This window comes from Chiloscyllium punctatum, chromosome 11, assembly GCF_047496795.1.
Source record: "Chiloscyllium punctatum isolate Juve2018m chromosome 11, sChiPun1.3, whole genome shotgun sequence".
Lineage (NCBI taxonomy): Eukaryota > Metazoa > Chordata > Chondrichthyes > Orectolobiformes > Hemiscylliidae > Chiloscyllium > Chiloscyllium punctatum.
Window position 1 is genome coordinate 69,976,231 of NC_092749.1, and position 25,545 is coordinate 70,001,775.

The following is a 25,545-nucleotide window of genomic DNA, read 5'->3' on the forward strand; positions in this document are numbered from 1 at the left end:
TGTAAAGAATTGCAATGCCACCACTGATCCCTGTGACACACCATTAGTGATAGGTTACCATCTTGGTCAAAGTAATTAGGAAAATCTGCTCCCATTGGTGAAAGGATTAAGAATAAGAGAGCACAGATTTAAGGTAACTAACAATAGAAACAAGGGCAACATGAGGAAAAACATCTTAATTCAGCAAGTTACTAGGTTCTGGAATGGACTGCCCAAGAGGCAACAAAAACAGATCAGAGACTATGGACTATGAGGCAAGTAACATAGCACCCAGCTTCTGATTCCTCAGACCTCTTTATCAAGTAAAAAATACAACTCTGGAGTGCTAAGGAATATTCCCCGCTTGCCTGGTTAAATGCACTTTATAAAACATCAAGAAGTAACAATGAGGATCGATGAGGGCAGAGTGGTTGACATGGCTCTATGCGGACTTCAGTAAAGCGTTTGACAAGGTTCCTCATGGCAGACTGGTTAGTGAGGTTAGATCACATAGAATACAGACAGAACTAGCTATTTGGATATAAAACTGACTCAAAAGGTTGGAGACAGAGGGTGGTCCAAGAGGGTTCCTTTTCAGAATGGAGGTCTGTGACCAGAGTGGTGCCACAAGGATTGATGCTGGGTGCACTGCTTTTTGTCATTTACACAAACGATTTGGATGGGTACATAGGAGGTATGGTTATTAAGTTTGCAGATGACACCAAATTGGAGGTGTCGTGGATAGTAAAGAAAGTTACCTCAGGGTACAATGGGATCTTGATCAGATGGGCCAATGGGCCAAGGAGTGGCAGATGGAGTTTAATTTAGATAAATGTAAGGTGCTGCATTTTGGAAAGGCAAATCAGGTCAGGATTTATACTCTGAATGGCAAGGTCTTGGGGAGTGTTAATACTCAAAGAGACCTTGGAGAACAGGTTCATAGTTCCTTGAACATGGAGTCGCAGGTAGATAGGATAGTGAAGGTGGCATTTGGTATGCTTGCCTTTATTAGTAGTGCACTGAGTGTAGAAGATGGTAGGTTATGTCGCAGCTGTATAGGACATTGGTTAGGCCACTCTTGGAGTGCCTTGTGCAATTCTGGTCTCCCTCCTATTGGAAGGATGTTGTGAAACTTAGAAGGATTCAGAAAAGATTTACAAGGATGTTGCCAGGGTTGGAGGGTTTGAGATATAGGGAAAGGCTGAATGGCCGGGGGCTATTTTCCCTGGAGCATCGGAGTTGAGGGGGTCACCTTTTTAGTGGTTTACAAAATCATGAGGGGCATGGATAGAGTAAATAGACAAAGTCTTTTCCCCAGGGTGGGGTAGTCCAAAACTAGAGGTCAAAGGTTTAAGGGGAGAGGGGAAAGATTTAAAAGTGACCTAAGGGGCAACATTTTCACAGAAAGGATGGTGCGTGTAGGTAATGAACTGCCAGAAGAAGTTTGGAAGCTGGTACAATTACAACATTTAAAAGGCATCTGGATGGGTATATGAATAGGAAGGGTTTGGAGAGATATAGGCCAAATCATGGCAAATGGGACTAGATTTATTTATGAAATCTGGTCAGCGTGGTTGAGCCAGACAGAAGGGTCTGTTTCCAAGTTATACAGTTCTATGACTTTAAATTCAACACCATCCGGGACAAAGGAGCCCGTCTACAGGTAATTGGCACCCCAGGCCCTAGTGATTCACAGTGGCAGAAGCATGCATCATTGACAAGATGCACAGCAGCAATTCAATAAGGCACCTTTGGCTGCACCTTCCAAGCCTGCAACCTCTACTATTTGGAAGGACAAGGACAGTAGAAGCTTAGGAAAACTCACTTCCAAGTTTCCCTCCCAACCAGCCACCATCCTGACCTGGAACTATATGGTCATTTCTCACTGTTGCTCCATCCAAATCCTGGAATTTCCATCTTAACAGTACATACTTAATTTCCATTTAACTGTAGCAGTTCAAAGCTGCAGCTCACCATTATTTTCTCAAGGGCAATTTGAAACGGGCAATAAAAACTGGCCTAGTCATTGACAACCACACTGAATGAACAAATAAAGAATATGGTGAAAGTGCAGTCAATTGAGACATTGAAAAACGAATGGGATTATTACCTGAGAAAGAAGGATGAGCAAGGCTACAGAGGCAGGGGCTCAGAATAAACTGCTTCACAATACAGACTCAATGGGCTAATTGATGCACAGCAGGAAGCCATTCTCAAATCACAAAGACTTAGCACGCAGACAGAATGAATTGATAAGGTAAATAGAATTTGGCCTTTATTGCAATTACTGCCTCGGGCAACTGTCTGTGTGGAGTTTGCACATTCTCCCCATATCTGCGTGGGCTTCCTCTGGGTGCTCCGGTTTCCTCCCACAGTCTAAAGATGTGCAGGTTAGGTGAACTGGCCTTGCTAAATTGCCCGTAGTGTTAGGTGCATTAGTCAAGGGTGAATGTAGGGGAACGGGTCTGGGTGAGTTGCTCTTCGGAGGGTCGGTGTGGACTTGTTGAGATAAAGGGCCTGTTTCCACACTGGAGGGAATCTAATCTAATCTCAAAAGGTATAGAGCATAAAAGTGGAGAAGTCTTGTTACATCTGTACAGGACATTGTTGAAACCACGTCTAGAATATGTATGTAAATTTGATGTACTTATTTAATAAAGGATAAAGATACATTGGAGGTAACACACAGAAAGTTCACTAAATTGCTTCTCGAGTTGAGGGGATTATCCAATGAGGAAAGGTTGAGTCGGTTGGCCCTATACTTGTTCAGAAGTGATTTTCATGAAATATAAGATTCTGAGATGTGACAACATAGGATGGAAATGATGTCTCCCCCTCTTGAGTGAATCTTGGACTATTGGTATAATTTCAGAATAAGCATGGTCTTATTTAAGATTGTGATAACAGGAAACTTCTCTCAGAGTGATTCATGTTTGGAATTCTCTATCGAAGAGATCAGTGGAGGTGTGACATTGAACGTTGTATATTCAAAGCTAAGTTGTACAGATTTCTGAACCTACTAAGGAGTCCAAGTTATGGAGGGCAGTTAGGAAAATGGATTTGAAGCTACTATTAGGTCAATGATGATGTTCTTTAATGCACAGTACGCTCAAAGAGTCAAATGGCATATTCCTACACGGTTATCTTTTTCCAAGACCTTCAAAAGACTTCTCAAAAGTCAAAGTGAAACCTCACTCTCTAACCATGGCCATATCCCTTAGGGTGAAAAAAAATTCCAGATGCTTCTAATGAACCTTAAGTCCCCATTATTTAGCCTACTGAATCACAATACAATCCAAGATAAACAAAAGAAAATGATTTAGTGGTGCACATGAACTACATCACATAAGCCTTTGAAAATGATGTCACAGAATTATTAGTTAAAACACATTTTGTCAAGGCATTCTTCAGGATAACATGGACCACTAGCAGTTGCTTTCTCTAGGAAATCTACTGATGAGTTAGTAAGAATATAACCTTTATTGGGAAAATGCTGGATTTTTCAAACTATTTCGGTATACAAATGACCAGATTAGAACACAACAATACAATCACTACTTGCATTAATGTTATCTGATTAAAAAGTCAGTTTGGTACATACTTAATTTTACTAAGGTTTCTGTAAATTTTTCACAGTTCACTGCTACACGACACAAGAGGTGGATGAATTGATGGTAAGAAAGGAAATAATCCAGTAGTACACGGTCGTAAACATCATCTTTTCCCTGCAAAACAGAGTCAAATTATTCAAAAAAAGATCATGGCCTCAGCGAATTTTCCATGTTAGATTTTACTGAACACAAAATGCTTCATACCTCAAACAGTTTAATGACGACAAATGTATACTGTAAACATTTAAGTACATATATAGCCTTGCAGATAGCATATTCAATCACAAATTTAGACTGAAATTAGTGGGCATCTTCAATATCTTTTGTTGGGTCAATATTTGTTTGCAAATAGAAACCTGGAGCCAATTTTGGAGCATAAATTGCCTTTTTGAAAAATAAATTAAATCTTACTAGTGAGATTTTATCAATAGACATTATCAATGTTGGTTAGTATCACAAGCTCAATTTTCACAAATTGACTAAAATGACTGATACTGAGAAACAGGTGGTGCCAGCTTTGTAAAATCTGTATTGGCGTTGAGTCAAAATCTAAAGTACTCTCCCTGACAACAGTGAAAGTGTGTCTACACAAAATAGACTGTAATGGTTAAGGCAGTGGCTCACCATAAATCTCAAGGGTAATTAGAGTTAGATAACATATAACAACGTTGTCAGTGACATTTACATCCCATGAACTAATAAACAGAAATCCCCTCACAACCTGCTAGGTGAAAAATCACAAACCAAAGTCTTTTAGGATTGGAAAAACCGTCTTTATTACATGACAAGAAAAGCTTAGAAAAGACAGACAAATTTACGTTTAGATTGTAGTAAGCAAAGGGAATTGTCTAGGATATTGATGGCAACAAGTAGATGGATCATGAACAAAATACGTAAGATAGGGTTTGGATCATGTCCTGCTCTGCAATCAAAATATGATTACTGATTTAAATACTACTTCCTTAGTTGAGGCACTGCAGATTTGTAATTTATTTTTAAAAGCACTACTGTTGTAGCAATTGGAGCTCCTAATGTCAACAGCAGTTTGGTAAATAGAAGCCCATGAAATTTCACAATGAATCTACCCCCACAAAAAATGTTAATTTTTTTATTACAATTAACCTCTGAAAGAAATAATAAACTGTGTGCTGCATAGAAGACTTCCATAGTTATCTACATACCTTACTCGTTTCCACCATTGTAGGCAAGAGGCACATATTGAGTTCTGGACGAGGAGGACGTATATTGTTTTTCCCACCCATTAACTTTATATTCTCACGACAGGGGAAATAAGGTCCTAAAGACACTGTAAAATTAGTTTAAAAGATGAAGAGTGAAACAGAATCTTCCAAATCAAGTAGAGATTTATTTGTTTTTATTATCATCGTGCAGTTAATTATGTCACAGGTTGTACTTACTTGGTATACTACTATGGTGACAGGTGCAATGATTGTGCTGAAGGAACGGCACCAAAGTATGAAGGAAATCATGAGGACTCAGGAGGACAAGTTCTTTTAAAACATCTAGAAAGCAATGACAAATTTATTTTATGTACATAAAAAGAAACGTTTCCTAGTCAGTATTTTTGGCAGGTCCCACGGTGGACTCTTTTTAAAAATTATCAATTTATTGAGTTATTTCAACGTGTGTAGTAGTGTAGGCATAGTTTTTTTACGATGCCGATATTATTTTCAAAAACACTTGCTTGAATTGTACTTTGACACAATTTCTTTTCTTTTGGTGATTGTGCTGGCCAAAAAGTAGTAATTTTCTCCAAACGGTTCCTGAAATTTTTAAAAAAGCGTACAATACAGATTTAACAAAAAGTGATTGTGATTTCAACTACTAGACTAAAATTGTCTAAATCAAGTGCAAATTCCCTCTCTCATATTCGTCACAAATCTCAAGTGTGTTTCAAAATCCTTACGTTGTTTTCTAACAACATTGTGGTCAGTACAAACATACAAGTAAATCTTTCAAAGACGGGCAGAAAAACTGACATAGCATAAAAGTAATAAGACAATTCAATGTACCTTGGAATTTAAAGTATAGTAATGAAAATAGAAAAATATCATTTAGAAGTTTATATTTTGTTCTGCTACAGCTATAGGTTAATAGTAATGTGAAACACAATTCCATTTCTCAATTTGAATGCTGGTGCTGAGGTCTTCAAATTAGAGGTGAGTGAATAAAACCCACATGGACTCCTCTTTAATTTCACTTTGAAATAAAGAAAGTAATTCATATTCTGTTAACAAATTACTTGAGAGCTGGAAATCAATGGTTTGCGAATTGTGGGTACAAGTCCATGTGTTAAACTTGCGCCCACACCTCCCCCCCTCACTTCCCTCCAAGGCCCCAAGGGATCCTTCCATATCTGTCACAAATTCAGCTGCACCTCCACACGCATCATTTACTGCATCCGCTGCACCAGATGTGGTCTCCTCTACATTGGGGAGACAGGCCGCCTATTTGCGGAACGTTTCAGAAAACACCTCTGGGACACCCGCACCAACCAACCCAACCGTCCTGTGGCTGAACACTTTAGCTCCCCTCCCACTCCGCCAAGGACATGCAGGTCCTTGGCCTCCTCCATCGCCAGACCATGGCAACACGACGCCTGGAGGAAGAGCGCCTCAGCTTCTGCCTAGGAACCCTCCAACCACAAGTGATGAATGCAGATTTCTCCAGCTTCCTCATTTCCCCACCCCCCACCTTATCTCAGTCCCAACCCTCGGACTCAGCACCGCCTTCTTGATCTGTAATCTTCTTCCCGACCTCTCCGCCCCCACCCCCTCTCCGGCCTACCACCCTCGCCTTAACCTCCTTCCACCTATTACATTCCCAATGCCCCTCCCCCAAGTCCCTCCTCCCTACCTTTCATCTTAGCCTGCTTGGCACACCCTCCTCATTCCTGAAGAAGGGCTTATGCCCGAAACGTTGATTCTCTTGCTCCTTGGATGCTGCCTGACCTGCTGCACTTTTCCAGCAACACATAGATCTCCAGTATCTGCAGTCCTCACTTTCTCCATGTGTTATTCTACCAGTAATTAGTAATGCAACCTCATCACACATTATAGATTTTCTTTTTTTCTGTTTTTGTCTGGACCATCGAAAATTGGGAAAAAAACTTGGAACAGAAATAACCGAAAACCACAACACTATAAGACACAGTAGCAGAATCAGGCCATTTAACCTGATGCGAGTGTGGTCTAACATTCGATCATGTCTGATATGTTTCATAACCCCATTCACCTACCTTTGCCCCATAACCTTTGATCTACTTACCAATCAAGACCCTACCTCTGTCTTTATACACTCAATGACTTGGTCCCCACAGCCTTCTGCAACCATGAGTTCCACAGAGTGACCACCCTCTGGCTAAAGAAATTCCTCCTCAGCTCCATCCTCAAATCTTAGTCTCTCCTACAAGTGGAAGTATCTTCTCCATGTCCACTCTATCCAGGTCTCTCAGTATTCTAAGTTTCAATCAGATCCTCCTCATCCTTCTAAACTCCATCAGATATCGATACAGAGTCCTCAACCACTCCTCATTCGACAAAAACCTCATTCTTGTAAAACTCCTCTAAACCTCCTCAAAGGTCAGCACATTTTTCCTTCGACATGAGGCCCAAAACTGTTCACATTATTCCAAATGCATTCTGACCAGCGCTTTGCACAGCCTCAGCAGTACATTCCTGCTCTTGCATTCTAGTCTTTTGAAAAAAGTGCTAACATTCCATTTGCCTTCCTGTGAAATGAACTTTCATGTTAACCTTAAGAGAATTCTGAATGAGGACTCCCAAGTCCCTTTGTGCTTCAGATTTCCAAAGCTTTTCTCCATTTAGAAAATAAGTCTACCCATCTATTCTCCCTACCAAAGTGCGTAACTCCATATTTCCCAGTGTATTCCATTAGTCATTTCTTTGACTACTTTTCTAGCCTGTCCAAATCCTTCTACAGGCTTCCCGCTTCCTCAGCACTATCTGTCCCTCCACTTATCTTTATGTCATTTGCAAACGTAACAAGAATGCCCTCACAGTTCCTTTGCCCAAATCATTAATGTATAATACGAGTAGTTGTGGTCCCAACATAGACTCTCGCAGACCTCTATTAAGTCACCAGTTGTCATCTCAACAGACCCCTTTATCCATGAAAATCCCTACTGGTCAACCATACGGAGATCCTAAATCACCTTAATACAATGTAGGAAGCATTCACATACAATTTGTAAACACTGGGATTTAGAACATTGCTTTTCACAAACTGTTATTGATCCCCAAAATAACCAAATTTATCAAGTGGCCCTCAAATGAAGAAATTACCAATATTAAGAGATCTTAATCTGGCATCAGAAATCTCTGCTACTGAATCAGATAGCAATCAGGCACGAGCCAGGCCACCTGACATCAAGAACTCCTAGCCAGTGGCTGGCAACTCTCACTCAGCTACACCACTGAGCAGGTTATGGTTGTGGTTATTGCCAAAGACATCCCCTAGAGCCTCAGGATCACAAAGTGCTTCAGATAATTTGAGCAGGTGATTTTGTGGGGTGGGGGTCACAGGGAAACGAGAGGAAGGGGTGGCTTTCATTGGATCTCCCATTTCCAATGTCTAGTCCCTCAATCAGGCACTAGGATCAAGAGATCAACATCATTATCACCGCAACACCTCCCATGCTACCCCATTGTGGTGACAAGCAGCTGACTGACAATAGGCCAACTTGCAGCTGGGTTAGTCTCAATGGTGACAGGATGAAGGTCTTAAGTAATCCTAAAGGGGCTACTTGATGGTCTCAATTGAAAGTGGTGCAGGAAAGTTGACCATGGGCTTTCCAAACAGAACTTAATTTTGGTGGACAGGCAAAAGTCATGTCATTGACCTGCCTAATGAAATGACCTTCCCACCTTCAAGCTTGTCACCAGGGAGAGCAGAAGATTCTGTCCAATATTCTGCTTTTCATAGTTTTAACTTTTACATGTATCAAAACCAACACAAATTATGTATGAATTAACAGGATGATGCTTCAAATACAAAAGTTTTACGTTGCTGGCTTGACTGTTCAGAAAACAAAGAAACATTATACAAAGCCAAAAACACTTGCCTTCAGTACGTATGCGAATATCTAGATTCACAGTTCCACAATATCATAGTCTTTATTCATGCAGGATGGGTCAGGAGTCCTATCTTACAATAGCTTTAACCCCAAGGTTTTTGTTTAGATACAATCAACACCAAGGCACACTTCCAAGAACTCCTCTCCCTCAAGTCACAATTCTTGACACACTTCTTTTCTGACTGACCAAACAATAACACCTCAGTTAAAGGTTTGGCCACTTCTGGTTAAAATCATGTACATCTTCAGCAACTCCAAACAACTTGCACAGCTTTCCAGGTTTTAAACCTTTTAAGGATGCTTACACAAAGTCTCAAAGAGCTGTGATAACTCTTTGCTCGATTGTCTCCAGCTTTCCTTTGTATCTGTTCAAATAACAGCTGTCTCAAGCTCGTTCCTATTTGTACAAGTTCCAGATCAAGGGTCCGGAGTTTCTGACTATCCAAGAAAATTTAAAGTGATCCCTTAATAACTAATGCAATTACTGCTTTTGAATCGTAGGTCACCATATTCCCCAACACTATCACATCCCTTCCACAAAAAACAAAAAGTTATCATGCAGTAAATTTCACTTTACAACTCTTGAAAAACACGAAGGTCTTAACATCCCAAACAATTTATCAAATAATGTACAACATGGCTACAAACATAATACATCATATTTCCAAAACAGACTCCAAATATGCTGAGCTATTTTACAATCTTATAAAACGAAATACACGTTTGCCTGGCTTTAAGACATTGCAGATACCATCCTTTACTCTTTGAAAACTCTTGATATGTTGACCTCAATCACATTATTTTGAGTTGCAACGTGCCATAATTTTTAGTGTAAGTTGCAACAGCATTAAACCACACTGAAATGTGCATTGGTTTCCAATTTCAAACTTTTCTTGTAACATTAGTCATTGTCTGTACAGACCAATAACCTTACTCTTGTACTACATGCTGTTTTTTAAAATCACCACTGGATTGTGCAGTACAGGCCCTGGGATCCTATTTGTAATGGGCCCAAAGGTTTCACAATTTATTTTGTCTAGTTAACTTTATCAAGAAAAGTGCTACTGCTGATAGACCTCCTGTCTTCTGAAAATAGACAGCTATAGATTGGAATCCAAGAAGAAATCCCCCATCATAGTGTTTCTCACTTTCTTGATTTGGCAATTTCCTTTGTTCTTACTGAGAGCGAGACAGCAAGTCGTCAGATTGTTTGAAACTGACTTGAACCTCACAATTCAATTTTTAGCTTCTCACTACCATTTTCACCTAACTCTGCCTTTCTTTTTTAAGATGTTCAAGTCTTGGGGAAAAAAAACATAACAACGAAGCACCCAAGATCATTCTTAATTTTGAGCCCAACTTCCCAATTTAACTCTTCAGTTTTCTTTTCCAGGAGATGCAGGTTTTGTTGAGTAAAGTGCTCTTGAGCCACTGAACAACTAACTCTAATTCCAAATTTGGTTGAGGTTATGTTCTGTTCAGTTAAGAAAGCTTTTGTTCGGTAACAAAGCCACATTTTAAATTAAGCTGGTACAAAAGGAAGAGGTAACAATTTTCAATGATCCCAATGAATATGTTTTTATTCAGCAAACCTGTCTGGAGAGAACTTCATCTCACTTGCCAACATCAGTGACTGTATCAATCCTGTAAGGATAATACTCAATTTGTCTGCCATACCAATGAACATAGGGACATTATACTCTCTCAAATATCTCCAATCAATCTTTTCAGTTAAAAAAGGTAGTTTGCAGTAAACATTACCTGTTAGGACATTATCAGATTATCCTTCGCTTAATACAGACTCTTAAAATTCTTCTATTTAACAAGCTTAAAACAATTATAGATTCCTAGGACAGCATAAAGAATTTACAAATTTATTACTGTTGTTGCCTCCAGATTAAAGCTAGTAACATAAAGATAAATTCCTCTCAGTGAGCATAGAGTGTTTACCTACAATTTCAGAAGAACATCCGAACTCTTGTCTCTCAATTTTGGCCACAAAATGCAGGGTAAATCCACTCTTTCTTATCACTATTCCATCAGTCTACTGTCAAGCAGCAGCAGCAGAGTGCTGAAAGTGGCTGTCAACATCAACAATATTCTTAAGCAGCACACATTCTGCAATAAAATGCTCACTGATGCTCAGTTTGGACTCAAGAGCACTCATATCTTGACTTCATTACAGCCTTGGCCTAAACATGCACAAAAGTAGTAAACTCCAAAGTTGAGGTGAGAGTGACTGTCCTCGACATCAAATGACAATTAATACAAATTTGACATCAAGGAACCCTAGTAAAACCAAAGTCAATTAAAATTGGAGCAAAAGCTCTGCTCTGGTCAGAATCATATCTAGCACAAAGGAAAATGACTCTGGCTATTTGATAAGGCCATAAAGGTTATTGTATATAATAAAAGCTCATAGTGATGGGGTAACATGCTGACATGGATAGAAGGTAGGTTGACTAACAGAAAATAGGAAATAGGATAAAACCTTTTCAGGCGAGCAGGATGTCATGAGTGGCGTGTCACAGCAGTTGATGCTGGGGCCTTAACTCTTTACAATTTATACAAATAATTTGGATGAAGTGCCCAAAGGTATGGCAGTTAAATTTGCTGACAATACAAATATAGGTAGGAAAGAGTTATGAAAAATAATTTAACAAGATTCCACAAAAGAATGCAAGTAGGTTAAGTGAGTAGGCAAAGTTCAGACAAACAGAGTACAATGTGAGAAGCTGTCCATTTTGGCAGAAAGAATAAAAAGCATATTATCCAAATGGTGAGAGGTTGCAAAACTCAGATGCAGAGAGGTCTATGTACGTTAGTGAATAAATTGTAGGTTAATGGGCAGGTACAGCAAGTAATCAGGAAAGCCAACAGAATATTATGCTTTACTGTGAGGGGAATTGAATCCACGGGTGGGGAGGTTAGGCTTCAGTTTTGGTGAGGCTGCCTCTGAAGTACCTGTGTGTACAGTATTGGTCATTGTACATGCAGAAGAATGTTAATGTACTGGGAGCAGTTCAGAGAAGCTTTTCTAAACTAATACTTGGAATGAGCAGATTGCTTTATGAGGAAGGCAAATCAGACTAGGCCTGTATTCTCTGGTGTTTAGAAGAGTCAGAGGTCACTTAACCGAAATATAAGATCCTGGGAGGACTTGACTGGATAGACATGGAAAGGGTGTTTCCTCCTGTGAGAGGATACAGAACTCCAAAATTAAGGAGTCACCCGTTTAAGAGATGGATAACAAATATTTCTCTCTCTCGTAGGGTTCCTGTGGGTTTGGTATTCCCTTCTTCAAAAGGCAGTGATGCAGAATCTTTAAATATTTTTAAGGCAGATAAAGATAGATTCTTAAATGTTAGCCTAACCAGCGATACCCCATCTCAGGAATGAGTAAAAGAAAAACAAGTATCAGGAAACAATAATCTCCAATAACTAACCATTTCCCCAAGATACTCAATTGTACTACCATTGTTGAATCCCCCGCTAGCAATATGCTGGCCAGAAACCAATCTAAATATAAATATTATGATGGTAACAGCAGGTCAGGGCTGTAAGTTCTGTGATAAATAACTCACCTCCTGACCCACAATCAACAAAGTACATGTCATAAATGTGACAGAATACTTTCTTGGATAAGTGCAGCTCCAACAACATTCAAGAATCTTGATTCCACTTGGGGCAAAGCAGCCTGCTTTATTGGCACACTGTTCACCACCTTATTTACTCCCTCTACTACTGACGTACAGAGGCAGCAGAATGCAGCATTCATAGGCTACATTGCAGCAATTAGCCAGGGTTCTTTCCAAACACTCGAACACCCAGAAGGACAAGGGCAGTATATGCATGGGGACACTACCACCCACAAGTTCCACACACACCATCCTAACTTGGAACTAATTCTGCTATTCTTTCACTGTGGCTGAGTGAAAACATTGGATCTTACTTCCTACACTATATGGACAGCAATGGTTCAAGAAAGCAGCTAACCCCTACCTTCTCAATGGCAATTAGGAACAGGCAATAAGTGCTGACCTAGCTGGTGCTGATCTTTAAGAAGGTGACTAAGGAGGTGGATGAGGGTAAAGCGGTAGATGTGGTGTATATGGATTTTAGTAAGGCGTTTGATAAGGTTCCCCATGGTAGGCTACTGCAAAAAATACGGAGGTATGGCATTGAGGGAGAGTTGGAGGTTTGGATTAGGAATTGGCTGGCTGGAAGAAGACAGAGGGTAGTAGTTGATGGTAAAGGTTCATCTTGGAGTGCAGTTATTAGCAGTGTTCCGCAAGGATCTGTTTTGGGACCATTGCTGTTTGTCATTTTTATAAATGACCTGGAGGAGGGGCTAGAAGGTTGGGTGAGCAAGTTTGGGGATGATACGAAAGTCGGTGGAGTTGTTGACAGTGAGGAAGGATGTGGCAGGTTACAGCGGGATATAGATAAGCTGCAGAGCTGGGCAGAAAGGTGGCAAATGGAGTTCAATGTGGGTAAGTGTGAGGTGATTCACTATGGTATGAGTAACAAAAAGACGGGGTACTGGGCTAATGGTCGGATACTTGGTAGTGTGGATGAGCAGAGGGATCTTGGTGTCCATGTACACAGATCTCTGAAAATTGCCACCCAGGTAAATAGTGTGGTGAAGAAGGCATATGGCGTACTAGCTTTTATTGGTAGAGGAAATGAGTTCCGGAGTCCTGAGGTCATGTTGCAGTTGTATAAGACTCTGGTGCGGCCGCATCTGGAGTATTGTGTGCAGTTTTGTTCGCCATACTATAGGAAGGATGTGGAAGCACTAGAACGGGTGCAGAGGAGGTTTACCAGAATGTTGCTTGGTATGGTAGGAAGATCGTATGAGGAAAGGCTGAGGTACTTGGGGCTGTTTTCATTGGAGAAAAGAAGGTTTAGGGGTGACTTGATAGAGGTGTACAAGATGGTTAGGGGTTTAGATAGGATTGACCATGAGAAGCTTTTTCCACGTATGCAGTCAGCTATTACGAGGGGGCATAGCTTTAAATTAAGGGGTGGTAGGTATAGGACAGATGTTAGGGGTAGATTCTTTACTCAGCAAGTCGTGAGTTCATGGAATGCCCTGCCAGTAGCAGTGGTGGACTCTCCCTCTTTATGGGCATTTAAACGGGCATTGGATAGGCATACGGAGGATAGTGGGCTAGTGTAGGTTAGGTGGGCTTGGATTGGCGCAACATCGAGGGCCAAAGGGCCTGTACTGCGCTGTATTGTTCTATGTTCTATCACATTTTGTGAACACATAAAAGAAATTCCTGTAGCAACCAAGAGACTTGCATTGCTGAGTGATAAATGTTATTTACTACTGAGCAAATATTTTGGTGAAAATGGCCAGTCATTTCGTGCAGGATTCTCTAACCATTCAAGAAGGGATGTTCATGGGGTCATAGAGATGTACAGCATGGAAAGAGACCCTTCGGTCCAACTCGTCCATGCTGATCTAGTCAGTTTTTGCTAGTAAAAGTTGACATTAACAACAGCCCCTGCAGCAACTTGTCAATTGAACACAGCATAATATTAACTTTGGAATCTGTAGTTTATCTGGATTCAATGTAAATTTATTTAGTTGCTGAAGTTTAATCTCATGGTATTATTACCTATACAGGCATTTCGAAGTTCTGGCGGACTATAGGAATTCAATAATGTGAGAAGCTTGTGAGCAAATTCGATTCTTTCCTGCCACTGGATCAAGGCTTGCTTAACATCTGTAAATGTAAAGTTAAAAAAAAAATGTGAAATTGAAAGTTGCAATTTTTTTCTAAAATGAGACATTATTTTGTTGGAGGAGGACAAAGTATTCAAGAAATATATTAAAACACAAAACACGAAAACAAAACAATGATATTGAGTATAAAGATACAAAATCAAAGATTGAGTTGCGTGTCCTAGTAGGAAACAATATTCTATTGTGTTAGCTGCAATGTCAAAACACGAAAATTTAAAATTTTGTTAAAAGTCTCCACAATTCAAATACTATTTTTGAAAAAAACGGTTGTCAACTATCAATAGTAAATTTCGTTCTTGGCATTTCCAACCCTCACATATGAAGGGCATAATAGAATGCATTTAAAATAATCCATTAAAAACATTACACTTACATTACAGAACCTAAGACAGTTAAGGAACTCTTCCGCAAACAAAAAAATCAAAATTAGTAGAATAAAAAAAAACACCAAAAGTCAACAGACCTTTCCGCTGCAAATATGGACGTGTAGATTTCAGAACAGATAAGAAAATAGACAGAAGCTCCACCAAGTCCCCAGTCACATGGCAAGCTGTAGCCTCATGGTACATCATGTGCAAAGTATTAAAAGACTAAAAAAATTAAAAAGAAAATTAGAAACATATGTTTTGATTTCTTGAAGCCAAAATAATTATTGTAGAATCATAGAACCCTTACAGCATGGAAACAGGCACCAAGTCCACACAGACTCTCCGAAGTGTATCTCATCCAGACTTATTCCCCTAACCTATTACTCTACATCTCCCCTGACTAATGCACCTAACCTACTCATCCCTGAACATGATTCAGCATGAAAAATGTGTTGCTGGAAAAGTGCAGCAGGTCAGGCAGCATCCAAGGAGCAGGAGAATTGACGTTTCTGGCATAAGCCCTTCTTCAGGAATGAGGAGAGTGTGCCAAGTAGGCTACGATAAAAGGTAGGGAGGAGGGACTTGGGGGAGGGGCGTTGGGAATGCGATAGGTGGAAGGAGGTTAAGGTGAGGGTGACAGGCCGGAGAGGGGGTGGGGCGGAGAGGTCGGGAAGAAGATTGCAGGTCAAGAAGGCGGTGCTGAGTCCGAGGGTTGGGACTGAGATAAAGGTGGGTGGGGGGGGGGAAATTGAGGAAGCTGGAGAAATCTGCATTCATCCCTTGTTGTTGAAGGGTTCCTAGGCGGAAGATGAGGCGCTCTTCCTCCAGGCGTCGTGTTGCCATGGTCTGGCGATGGAGGAGGCCAAGGACCTGCATGTCCTTGGCGGAGTGGGAGGGAGAGTTAAAGTGTTCAGCCACGGGGCGGTTGGGTTGGTTGGTGCGGGTGTCCCAGAGGCGTTCTCTGAAACGTTCTGCAAGTAGGCGGCCTGTCTCCCCAATATAGAGGAGGCCACATCAGGTGCAGTAAATGGTGTGTGTGGAGGTGCAGGTGAATTTGTGATGGATGTGGAAGGATCTCTTGGAGCCTTGGAGAGAAATGAGGGGGGAGGTGTGGGCGCAAGTTTTGCATTTCTTGCAGTTGCAGGGGAAGGTGCCGGGAGTGGAGGTTGGGTTGGTGGGGGGTGTGGACCTGACGAGGGAGTTGCGGAGGGAGTGGTCTTTCCGGAACGCTGATAGGGGAGGGGTGGGAAATTTATCCTTGGTGATGGGGTCTGTTTGGAGGTGGCGGAAATGACTAAGGATGATACGATGTATCTGGAGGTTGGTGGGGTGGTAGGTGAGGACTAGTGGGGTTCTGTCCTGGTGGCGATTGGAGGGGTGGGGTTCAAGGGCGGAAGAGCGGGAAGTGGAGGAGATGCGGTGGAGAGCATTGTCAACCACATCTGGGGGGAAATTGCGGTCTTTGAAGCAGGAGGCCATCTGGGTTGTTCAGTATTGGAACTGGTCCTCCTGGGAGCAGATGCGGCGGAGGTGAAGGAATTGGGAATATGGGATGGCGTTTTTACAGGGGGCAGGGTGGGAGGAGGTGTAACCTAGGTCGCTGTGGGAGTCGGTCGGTTTATAGCAAATGTCCGTGTGATTTGGTCGCCCGAGATAGAAATGGAGAGGTCTAGGAAGGGGAGGGAGGAGTCTGAGACGGTCCAGGTAAATTTGAGGTCGGTGTGGAAGGTGTTAGTAAAGTGGATGAACTGTTCAACCTCCTCGTGGGAGCACGAGGTATCGCCGATACAGTCATTGATGTAGCGGAGGAAAAGGTGGGGGGTGGTGCCTGTGTAGCTGCGGAAGATGGACTGTTCCACATATCTGACGAAGAGGCACCCATGGCTACTCCTTTGGTTTGGAGGAAGTGGGAGGATTGAAAAGAGAAGTTATTCAGAGTGAGGACCAGTTCAGTCAGTCGAAGTGTACTGTCGGGTGGTCCATGGTGAAGATAAGGCGTTGGGGGCCGGGGAAGCGAAAATCATGGAGGAGGTGGAGAGCGAGAGTGGTGTCCCGAACGTAGGTGGGGAGTTCTTGGACTAAGGGGGACAGGACCGTGTCGAGATATGCAGAAATGAGTTTGGTGGGGCAGGAGCAGGCTGAGACAATGGGTCAGCCAGGGCAGTCAGGTTTGTGGATTTTGGACAGGAGGTAGAAACGGGCGGTGCGGGGTTGTGGAACGATGAGGTTGGAGGCGGTGGATGGGAGATCCCCCGAGGTGATGAGGTTATGGATGGTCTGGGAGATGATGGTTTGGTGGTGGGAGATGGGGTCATGGTCAAGGGGACAGGAGGAGGAGGATGGCCTCCTTCTTCAAAGACCGCAATTTCCCCTCAGAAGTGGTTGATGATGCTCTCCACCGCTTCTCCTCCACTTCCCGCTCCTCCGCCCTTGAACCCTGCACCTCCAATCGCCACCAGGACAGAACTCCACTGGTCCTCACCTACCACCCCATCAACCTCCAGAAACATCATATCATCCTTCGTCATTTCCGCCACCTCCAAACAGACCCCACCACCAAGTATATAATTCCCTCCCCTCCCCTATCAACGTTCCGGAAAGACCACTGCCTCTGCGACTCCCTCGTCAGGTCCACACAACCCCCCCCCCCCCCCCCCCCCCAACCCAACCTCCACTCCCGGTACCTTCCCTTGCAACTGCAAGAAATGCAAAACTTGCACCCACACCTCTCCCCGAGGCCCCAAGGGATCCTTCCATATCCATCACAAATGCACCTGCACCTCCACACACATCATTTACTGCATCCGCTGCACCCGATGTGACCTCTACATTGGGGAGACAGGCCGCCTACTTGCAGAATGTTTCAGAGAACATCTCTGGGACACCCACAACAACCAACCCAACCGCCCTGTGGCTGAACACTTTAACTCCCCCTCCCACTCCGCCAAGGGCATGTTGGTCCTTGGCATCCTCCATTGCCAGACCATGGCAACACGACGCCTGGAGGAAGAGCGCCTCAGCTTCTGCCTAGGAACCCTCCAACCACAAGGGATGAATGCAGATTTCTCCAGCTTCCTCACTTACCCTGACCCCACCTTATCTCAGTCCCAACCCTCGGACTCAGCACCGCCTTCTTGATCTGCAATCTTCTTCCCGACCTCTCCGCCCCCACCCCATCTCCAGCCTATCACCCTCATCTGAACCTCCTTCCACCTATCGCATTCCCAACGCCCCTCCCCCAAGTCCCTCCTCCCTACCTTTTATCTTAGCCTGCTTGGCACACCCTCCTCATTCCCCTGAAGAAGGGCTCATGCCCGAAACGTCGATTCTCCTGCTCCTTGGATGCTGCCTGACCTGCTGCGCTTTTCCAGCAACACAGTTTTCAGCTTGGATCTCCAGTATCTGCAGTCCTCACTTTCTCCTTTCCACTATTTAGCATGACCAATTCATCTAACCTGCACATCTCTGGACTGTGAAACGAAACCAGAACCCAGAGAAAACTCACGCAGACAAGAGGAAAATGTGCAAACTCCACTCAGACAGTCGCCCAAGGCTGGACTGTTGCTGTGAGGCAGCAATGAGAACCATGCTGTTCTAAATTATGGCCAATTTAATACAATCACAGATAAAGCAGACACATTGCTACCAACATACCTAGTGAAACATTTTTGCTGCATTTTCCAATAAAAAAGCTTCCTAACATTGTTAATTTTAGACCACAGAACATTACAGCACAGGACAGGCCCTTCAGCCCTCGATGTTACGTCGACCTGTTGAACCAATCTGAAGCCCATCTAACCTACACTATTCCATTCTCGCCTATATGCCAATCCAATAACCATTTAATTGCCCTTAAAGTTGGCGAGTCTACCACTGTTGCAGGCAGTGCGTTCCACGCCCCTACTACTGAGTAAAGAAACTAACTCTTGACGTCTGTCCTATATCTACCACCCCACAATTTAAAACTACGTCCCCTTGTGCTAGCCAGCCCCATCTGAGGAAAAAGGCTCTTGATGTCCACCCTATCTAACCCTCTGATTATCCTGTATGTCTTAATTAAGTCACCTCTCAACCTTCTTCTAACAAAAGCAGCCTCAAGTCCCTCAGCCTTTCCTCATAAGACCTTCCCTCCATACCAGGCAATATCCTAGTAAATTTCCTCTGAACCCTTTCCAAAGCTTTCACATCCTTCCTATAATGCAAGGACCAGAACTGTACATAATACCCCAAGTGTGGCTGCAACAGAGTTTTGTACAGCTGCAGCATAACCTCATGGTTCCGAAATTCAATCCCTCTACCAATAAAAGCTTACACATCGTATGCCTTCTTAACAACCCTATCAACCTGGGTGGCAACTTTCAAGGATGTATGTACCTGGAGACTGAAATCTTCCCGCTCATCTACACTACCAAGAATCTGACTATTAGCCCAGTACTCTGCATTCCTGTTATTCCTTCCAAAGTGAATCACCTCACATTTTTCTGCATTAAACTCTATTTGCCACCTCTCAGCCCAGCTCTAATGCTTATCTATGTCCCTCTGTAACCTACAACATCCTTCATCACTACCCACAACTCTACTGACCTTATGGTCATCCGCAAATTTACTAACCCATCTACGCCCTCATCCAGGTCATTTATAAAAATGACAAACAACAGTGGCCCCAAAACAGATCCTTGTGGTACACCATTAGTAACTGAATTCCAGGATGAATATTTCCCATCAACTACCACCCTCTGTCTTCTTTCAGCTAGCCAATTTCTTATCCAAACCACTAAAACACCCTCAATCCCATCCCTCCGTATTTTGTGCAATAGCCTACCGTGGGGAACCTTATCAAATGCCTTACTGAAAATCTATAAGCACCACATCAACCGCTTTACACTCATCCACCTGTTTGGTTACCTTCTCAAAGAAGGTGTTTTGTTAGACAAGCACCCATCTAAATGCAATGAGAGCAAAAGATTTGATGGAACCCAAAGTCTGTTTACAGGAGTGGCCAATGAAACTAATCTCAAAAGGTTATTTAGCAAAAAATAACCACAATTTATTGATTAGGATGCACTGAAAACATTTTAAAAATGAAGCTTTGTTTTCAATTGATTACTGAGGATACTTTCTTAATGTTCACAAAGCATGGATTGAAGGTCATTGGTTGTTAGCTGCTTTGGCAAGCTCAGTATGATGTGTTGTTGTCTGGCATATCTCTAAACCTTAGGATTAGTTAGGAACATGCATAGCTCAAAAGAAACTTAGTTTGTTTTATTATCTGTTGCATATGGGTGGAGATTCATCAAATAAGCCAAAACATTCAATTTCATCTAACTGATTGTACATGTTTTCTCTGTTATTGGTTTATTGGATGCAAGTATCGCTGGCAAGGCCAGCATTTACAACTCATCAGTAATCCCCTCAAGATGGTGGTATGAATCATCTCGGCCTGCTGCAATCAATATAATACAGGTAGACCCAGAGCTGTTCGAGAAGGAACTCCAGGATTCTGATCCAGTGACAACGAAATAGTGGTGAGACTTTGAGGGGTCCTGCAGGTGGTGATCCCATGCATCTGCAATCCTTGAACTTGTAGTGGTAGAGGTCCTGGGCTTGGAAGATGCTGTCATTGCAGACTAGAGGAATTCTTGCTGTACATTAAAGATTTTACACACCTTTGCCTATAAGCTGTCAGTGGATTGAATTAATATTTAACATGGTGGATGAATGACCAATATTATACATTTTTTTGTGGGATGTGGACATTACTGGTAAAACCAAAAATTTGTTGGATGCCCCTAATTATTCTTGAACCAAAATGGCCTTTCAGATGTGATAAATGGCTCAATACAGGAAAGGTTGTGTGCAGGCACAATAAATGGTAGCAGCAGGAAAGACTGTATTTTATCTGCTTGGCATGGACGAGTTGGACCAAAGGATCTGTTCCGTGCTGTACATCTGACTCTATGACTAATCTACAGATCAAGCTAAGTCACCTAACCAGACAGTTCTATTACAACATGGACATCTACTAGCAATGAGAAAAATACTGGAGGTATGTCCTGGTGACAAAAAGCACAATTTACCTACTCTACCTTCTATCACTCCTACCATCCAAGAATAGGAATTTTGTAGGAATTTTGTAACAAGCAATTCGACTTCCTGACTTTCCAAAGTGTACCCTTCATCTTTCATTCATAGGTCTGGAGTTTGGTAGAATGTTCTCAAGTTTTATTTGATTAGATTAGATTAGATTACAGTGTGGAAACAGGCCCTTCGGCCCAACAAGTCCACACTGACCCGCCGAAGCGCAACCCACCCATACCCCTACATTTACCCCTTACCTAACACTACGGGCAATTTAGCACAGCCAATTCACCTAACCTGCACATCTTTGGACTGTGGGAGGAAACTGGAGCACCCGGAGGAAACCCACGCAGACACGGGGAGAACGTGCAAACTCCACACAGTCAGTCGCCTGAGGTGGGAATTGAACCCAGGTCTCTGGCGCTGTGAGGCAGCAGTGCTAACCACTGTGCTGCCCTTTTTATGGGATGTAAGCTTCACTGGCTGAGCCAATATTTCTATCCATCCTTAGTTGTCCTTGAGAAGGTAGTGGAGAGCTGCCCTCTTGAACTGCTGCAGTCCGTTTTGAGTCAGTATACCCACAATATCGTTAGGGAGGGAGTTCCAGGAACTTTAACCCAGTGACAGTGAAGGAACGGTGACCCAAGTTTGCTGTTGGTTTTTTCAGTGCTTTGTTTAATGTCAGCTGGCCCACCTGGTTTCATTTGCCTGGACCTTCACCCATACAGTCTCCTTTCAGCAATACACCATACTCTTAACATACTGTGCTGATATCTGTGCAACATGGTTTGCAAGGTTTAGGAAGGCAGCTCACCACCAGATTCTCAAGGGCAATTAGGTATTAGCTATAAATGCTGGTCTTGCTGGCAATCACATCCATTGAACAACTGAGCTGACAAAAAAAGTACCGAGACTATTCATTCCACACTTATTAATTGAATATAAATTCTTCCAGTTGCCATGGTGGGAGATTTGAACAAATGTTCTTTGAGCAAAAGGTCTAAGCCTCTGGATTATCATAAGAAAGATCACATTATCATTTTCTTTGAACACAATTTAACAGAAATACATATTAGTTTACTTACAAATATATTTCTGCCTGAAATTTTTGCAGTTAAACTAAAGCCACCAACTAATAGTTCTTCAGTAATTTTCCAACATACTAAAAATGAGCAACTGCATATTAATATAATATTGTGGCGAGGTTAGCACAGATAAAACATCTTTTCTATTTTGAGATTTCAAGAAAAAGTATATACTGTAGTTTGTAATAGGTGTACATAATATTTTTAAAAATATAAACTGAAGTTCAATCAAATATACACTGTCTACTCCATCTTAAACTAGCAAACAATGAATAATTAAGCCAAATGTCTTACAAAAAACCATAACATAAAGGAGTAAAAAGAACTAATTTATTTACCTCTGTCATCAGAATTAGACCCCGATTGAAAACAACTAGCAGCCTGTCTTCATCAGTTTCTAGAAGAATTCTGAAGGCACTGCAATAATGAAAGAAGGCACCATTGATGGAATGTTCTACCTAATTGTTGTGTAGTGCAATAAACACAAGAGATGGAAATCACAACAGATGATTTACTGTTCGATCAGATTTGTTATTATTTCTGGCAATATTCATCACCAATACATATAATCACCCACTTAATCACCAGCTACTTCCTTAGTGTACTTCACCAGCTCGTCACGGTCTTTGAAGCAATTATTCAAAATAAAATGGTAAATACTTGAAAGGCATGAGTTTATCAAGCAAGATCAGTAGAGATTGGTAAATGGAAACTCCTGTTTAACTAATTTAAGTGTTTCCTCGAGATAGTAGATAATGGAAATGCAATTAATATGCTGTACATGGAATTTTCAGAAGACTTATTAATTCATCAAGCAACTAGTTAGAAAAATAGCTAGTATGAAATAGAAGGGAATGTAGCAGTATGGATGAAAGGCTAATTGTTAGGGAATAGTTATGATATTGTTAAGAATAGCATGTGATTACTTAAACCTCAGGATTTAGTATTATATTAAAGAAAGGATCACAGAGTATGGAATGGTGTGGGTGAAGTGATAGGGTGTGATGAAAGACAATAATTCTCCAACAAAATAGTGAAACTATTACAGTAAATTCATTGAGGTTAATTGGGATTAATTATAAACTTGAAGAATCTGCAATTAACAGGTACTTCACAAACTCGTACTTTTGACAAATATGAGAAGAACATGGTAAATATGGTAGATAATGCCAAAGGTTAAGCAACCTGTCCTGCCAATAATTTGTACACATACATAACCATCTCTTTTTGCTCCTGTGCTCATTTAGAATTATACCTCCACTTTATATTGTCTTTTAACGTTCTTCCTACTGAAATGCATCACCTAACACTCCTCTGCATTTGAAACGGACTTGGTACCTATTCAGTCACTCCTGCACATCTTGTGGAGGTGTTGGTGGGATTTGCTCCGTGCTGGTCAGGGTTGGAGGTCTTCTTTTCAGCTTGCACTAATTTGTGCTCTTCATTTTCCCCAGCTCAAAATGATCTGAGGTGGCTACATAAGGGCCTGGAAATCTATTCTACAGCATCCTCTGCCAGAATCAACCAGGGAATCTTGTCAGTCAGTGGTGAATGGACACCCCTGCCAGAGGAGGTCAAGACTTTTGCCTGGAGGACTACTCTTATCCTCTACATGAGAATCTACCTCAGACCTGAAGGTGGTGTCTGACCAGTGCACTGACAAGAGCTGGAAGTCAAAATCACCATTCAACTAGTGTGCTGGACAGGATACTCTGAATGCTGACCATAAACCAACTGATGGCTGTCATGTTGTGGTATCAGTTGGCCACTCTGATATGTTCCAGAGTTTGTCACCAAGACACAGAAGATTCTCATTGACTTCTTCCAGAACAGAAGGTTGCTGTACATCTGAACCTCCCACTTATGGAGTCAGATGCTGGTATGCCTTTGCATTCAGGTGACAATTTTGCACCTGCAGCCCCCTCTATAGTATCATGTAGTGGCAATATTTTTTTCCAGGAGCAAGGCTTCAACTACGACCGGCAGTTCCTGGTCACAGACCTTATAGATCTCAGTGACTTGCAGGACCTTACCCAAGGTTAAGAAATAAGGTTGCTTCAACTACAAACTCTATCCCATTAGGAATAGCAGATTGCATCGGGGAACCATTGTTCAGGAATGTGCACTTTCACCAAGTCAGATTCACATGCCTGGCAGGATGACGACTCAGGCTGTTTAGGCGATCAGTGTGAGGGATCATGCTGAATGCAGAGTGGCAGGGTAGATGTTGCCAGAATTTCCATGATGTGCATTAGTAGATTTCAGTTTGTAAACAAAGTCAGCCAGAAGGGTTGTGCTTGGCCATGACTACACTTTTGTTCTCTCAGTGGCTCAAGCATATGGTGAACTTCCACCTGAGGTGATCTTCATTTAGAGAGAATTACATATTAGTTCCAGGAAAGCCAGTCCCACAATTTGAGAAGAATCACAGAAATTCCCTTGGTGTCAATCTGCTTTGCATAGACAAGTTTTCTGTATATGTTGCTGCTTCATATCCTCCACTTACTTGACCTTGTCGACCATCTGGACATGATGTGCCATGTCTTTCTGCTATCTGGAAGTGGTAGGGGTCCTCTCCTTAGACTTTGAGGATTTGGCTTGGATAGTGTTGCATGCAGCAGTCCTATAAAGCAACTTCATGGTCTCCCAGGTCATTTTCTTTTTGTGACCTTGAACAGTGCCAGTATACATGGACTGCACTTGACTATAGTCCTCTTTTCATTATTTGAAGATCTGTTTCTTAATTTCTGGCTGAACTTCAGCCCCATGTTCCTTCGTTTTGGCCACCTGCTCAGAATAGGGTGGTCTGGATTTGGCCATAGAGGCTATAACAGATCCTGGACATGGAGAGCATCGTTGGACCCAAACACCTTCCCCCTCTTTCATGATTATACCCACATCCAGGTGATCTTGAAAAAGGAGTATGTAGTGCCCATTGGCACACTTCAAATTTTTTATGAACGGTGATTATAGCAGGGGCTGGAGTTCTTCATTATCTCAAAGAATAACACTGATTTAATTCTACAAATTTCCTTTGAAGTTTTGTATTTGCTAGTCCCCCTTAAAGGACTTTCAGCCAGCTAATTTTGGTATGTTTTTAACTAATGTGTTTTCAAAAGAGTAAGAAATGGGACTAGAGGGAAACTGGAGGTTGAGTAGGGATTTTCTTCAGAAATCTGTAAGACATATCTCAGAATAATTCTATTACGGATAAGCTTGAAGTTTTGTTCCCCATTTCACCATCTGGCTTGGATCCAATTTAATAGGGTCATCCCACATCGACCATCAATGAGGCAGTTACATACATGCTGCACCTTCTTCCGCCTGTGAGGAAGTAGGGCAGTACAGAAGAAAACAAACCAAACAACTTAGGAGGCCAAGCCTCATTGTGCTGCCCCTTCCCTTCACCCCATTCCCGTATCAAATTCCGTAGGTACGCAGTCAGCATCTGGGCCTGTGGATGTGGCTGCTGGCTTGGGGGGAGAAATATCCCCCCAGAGGAAAACCACACACTTCCAAGACAAATGTCACGTCCCCATTCTCCAAACGCCAG

General features: G+C 42.1%; 1 protein-coding gene across 4 annotated transcripts in view; it reads right to left on the bottom strand.

Annotated features, from left to right (window-relative positions):
• The window catches only part of usp34 (ubiquitin specific peptidase 34), a 367,536-nt gene that overhangs the window by 12,024 nt on the left and 329,967 nt on the right, over positions 1–25,545 (bottom strand). For all 4 annotated transcript variants that reach the window (XM_072581002.1, XM_072581003.1, XM_072581001.1 and 1 more), the window contains 6 exons: positions 22,331–22,409; positions 14,925–15,051; positions 14,334–14,441; positions 5,009–5,113; positions 4,772–4,896; positions 3,581–3,704 (listed from right to left, as the gene is read on the bottom strand). In XM_072581002.1, the coding sequence (XP_072437103.1) occupies positions 3,581–3,704; positions 4,772–4,896; positions 5,009–5,113; positions 14,334–14,441; positions 14,925–15,051; positions 22,331–22,409 (668 nt within the window). The remainder of the gene's footprint in view (positions 1–3,580; positions 3,705–4,771; positions 4,897–5,008; positions 5,114–14,333; positions 14,442–14,924; positions 15,052–22,330; positions 22,410–25,545) is intronic.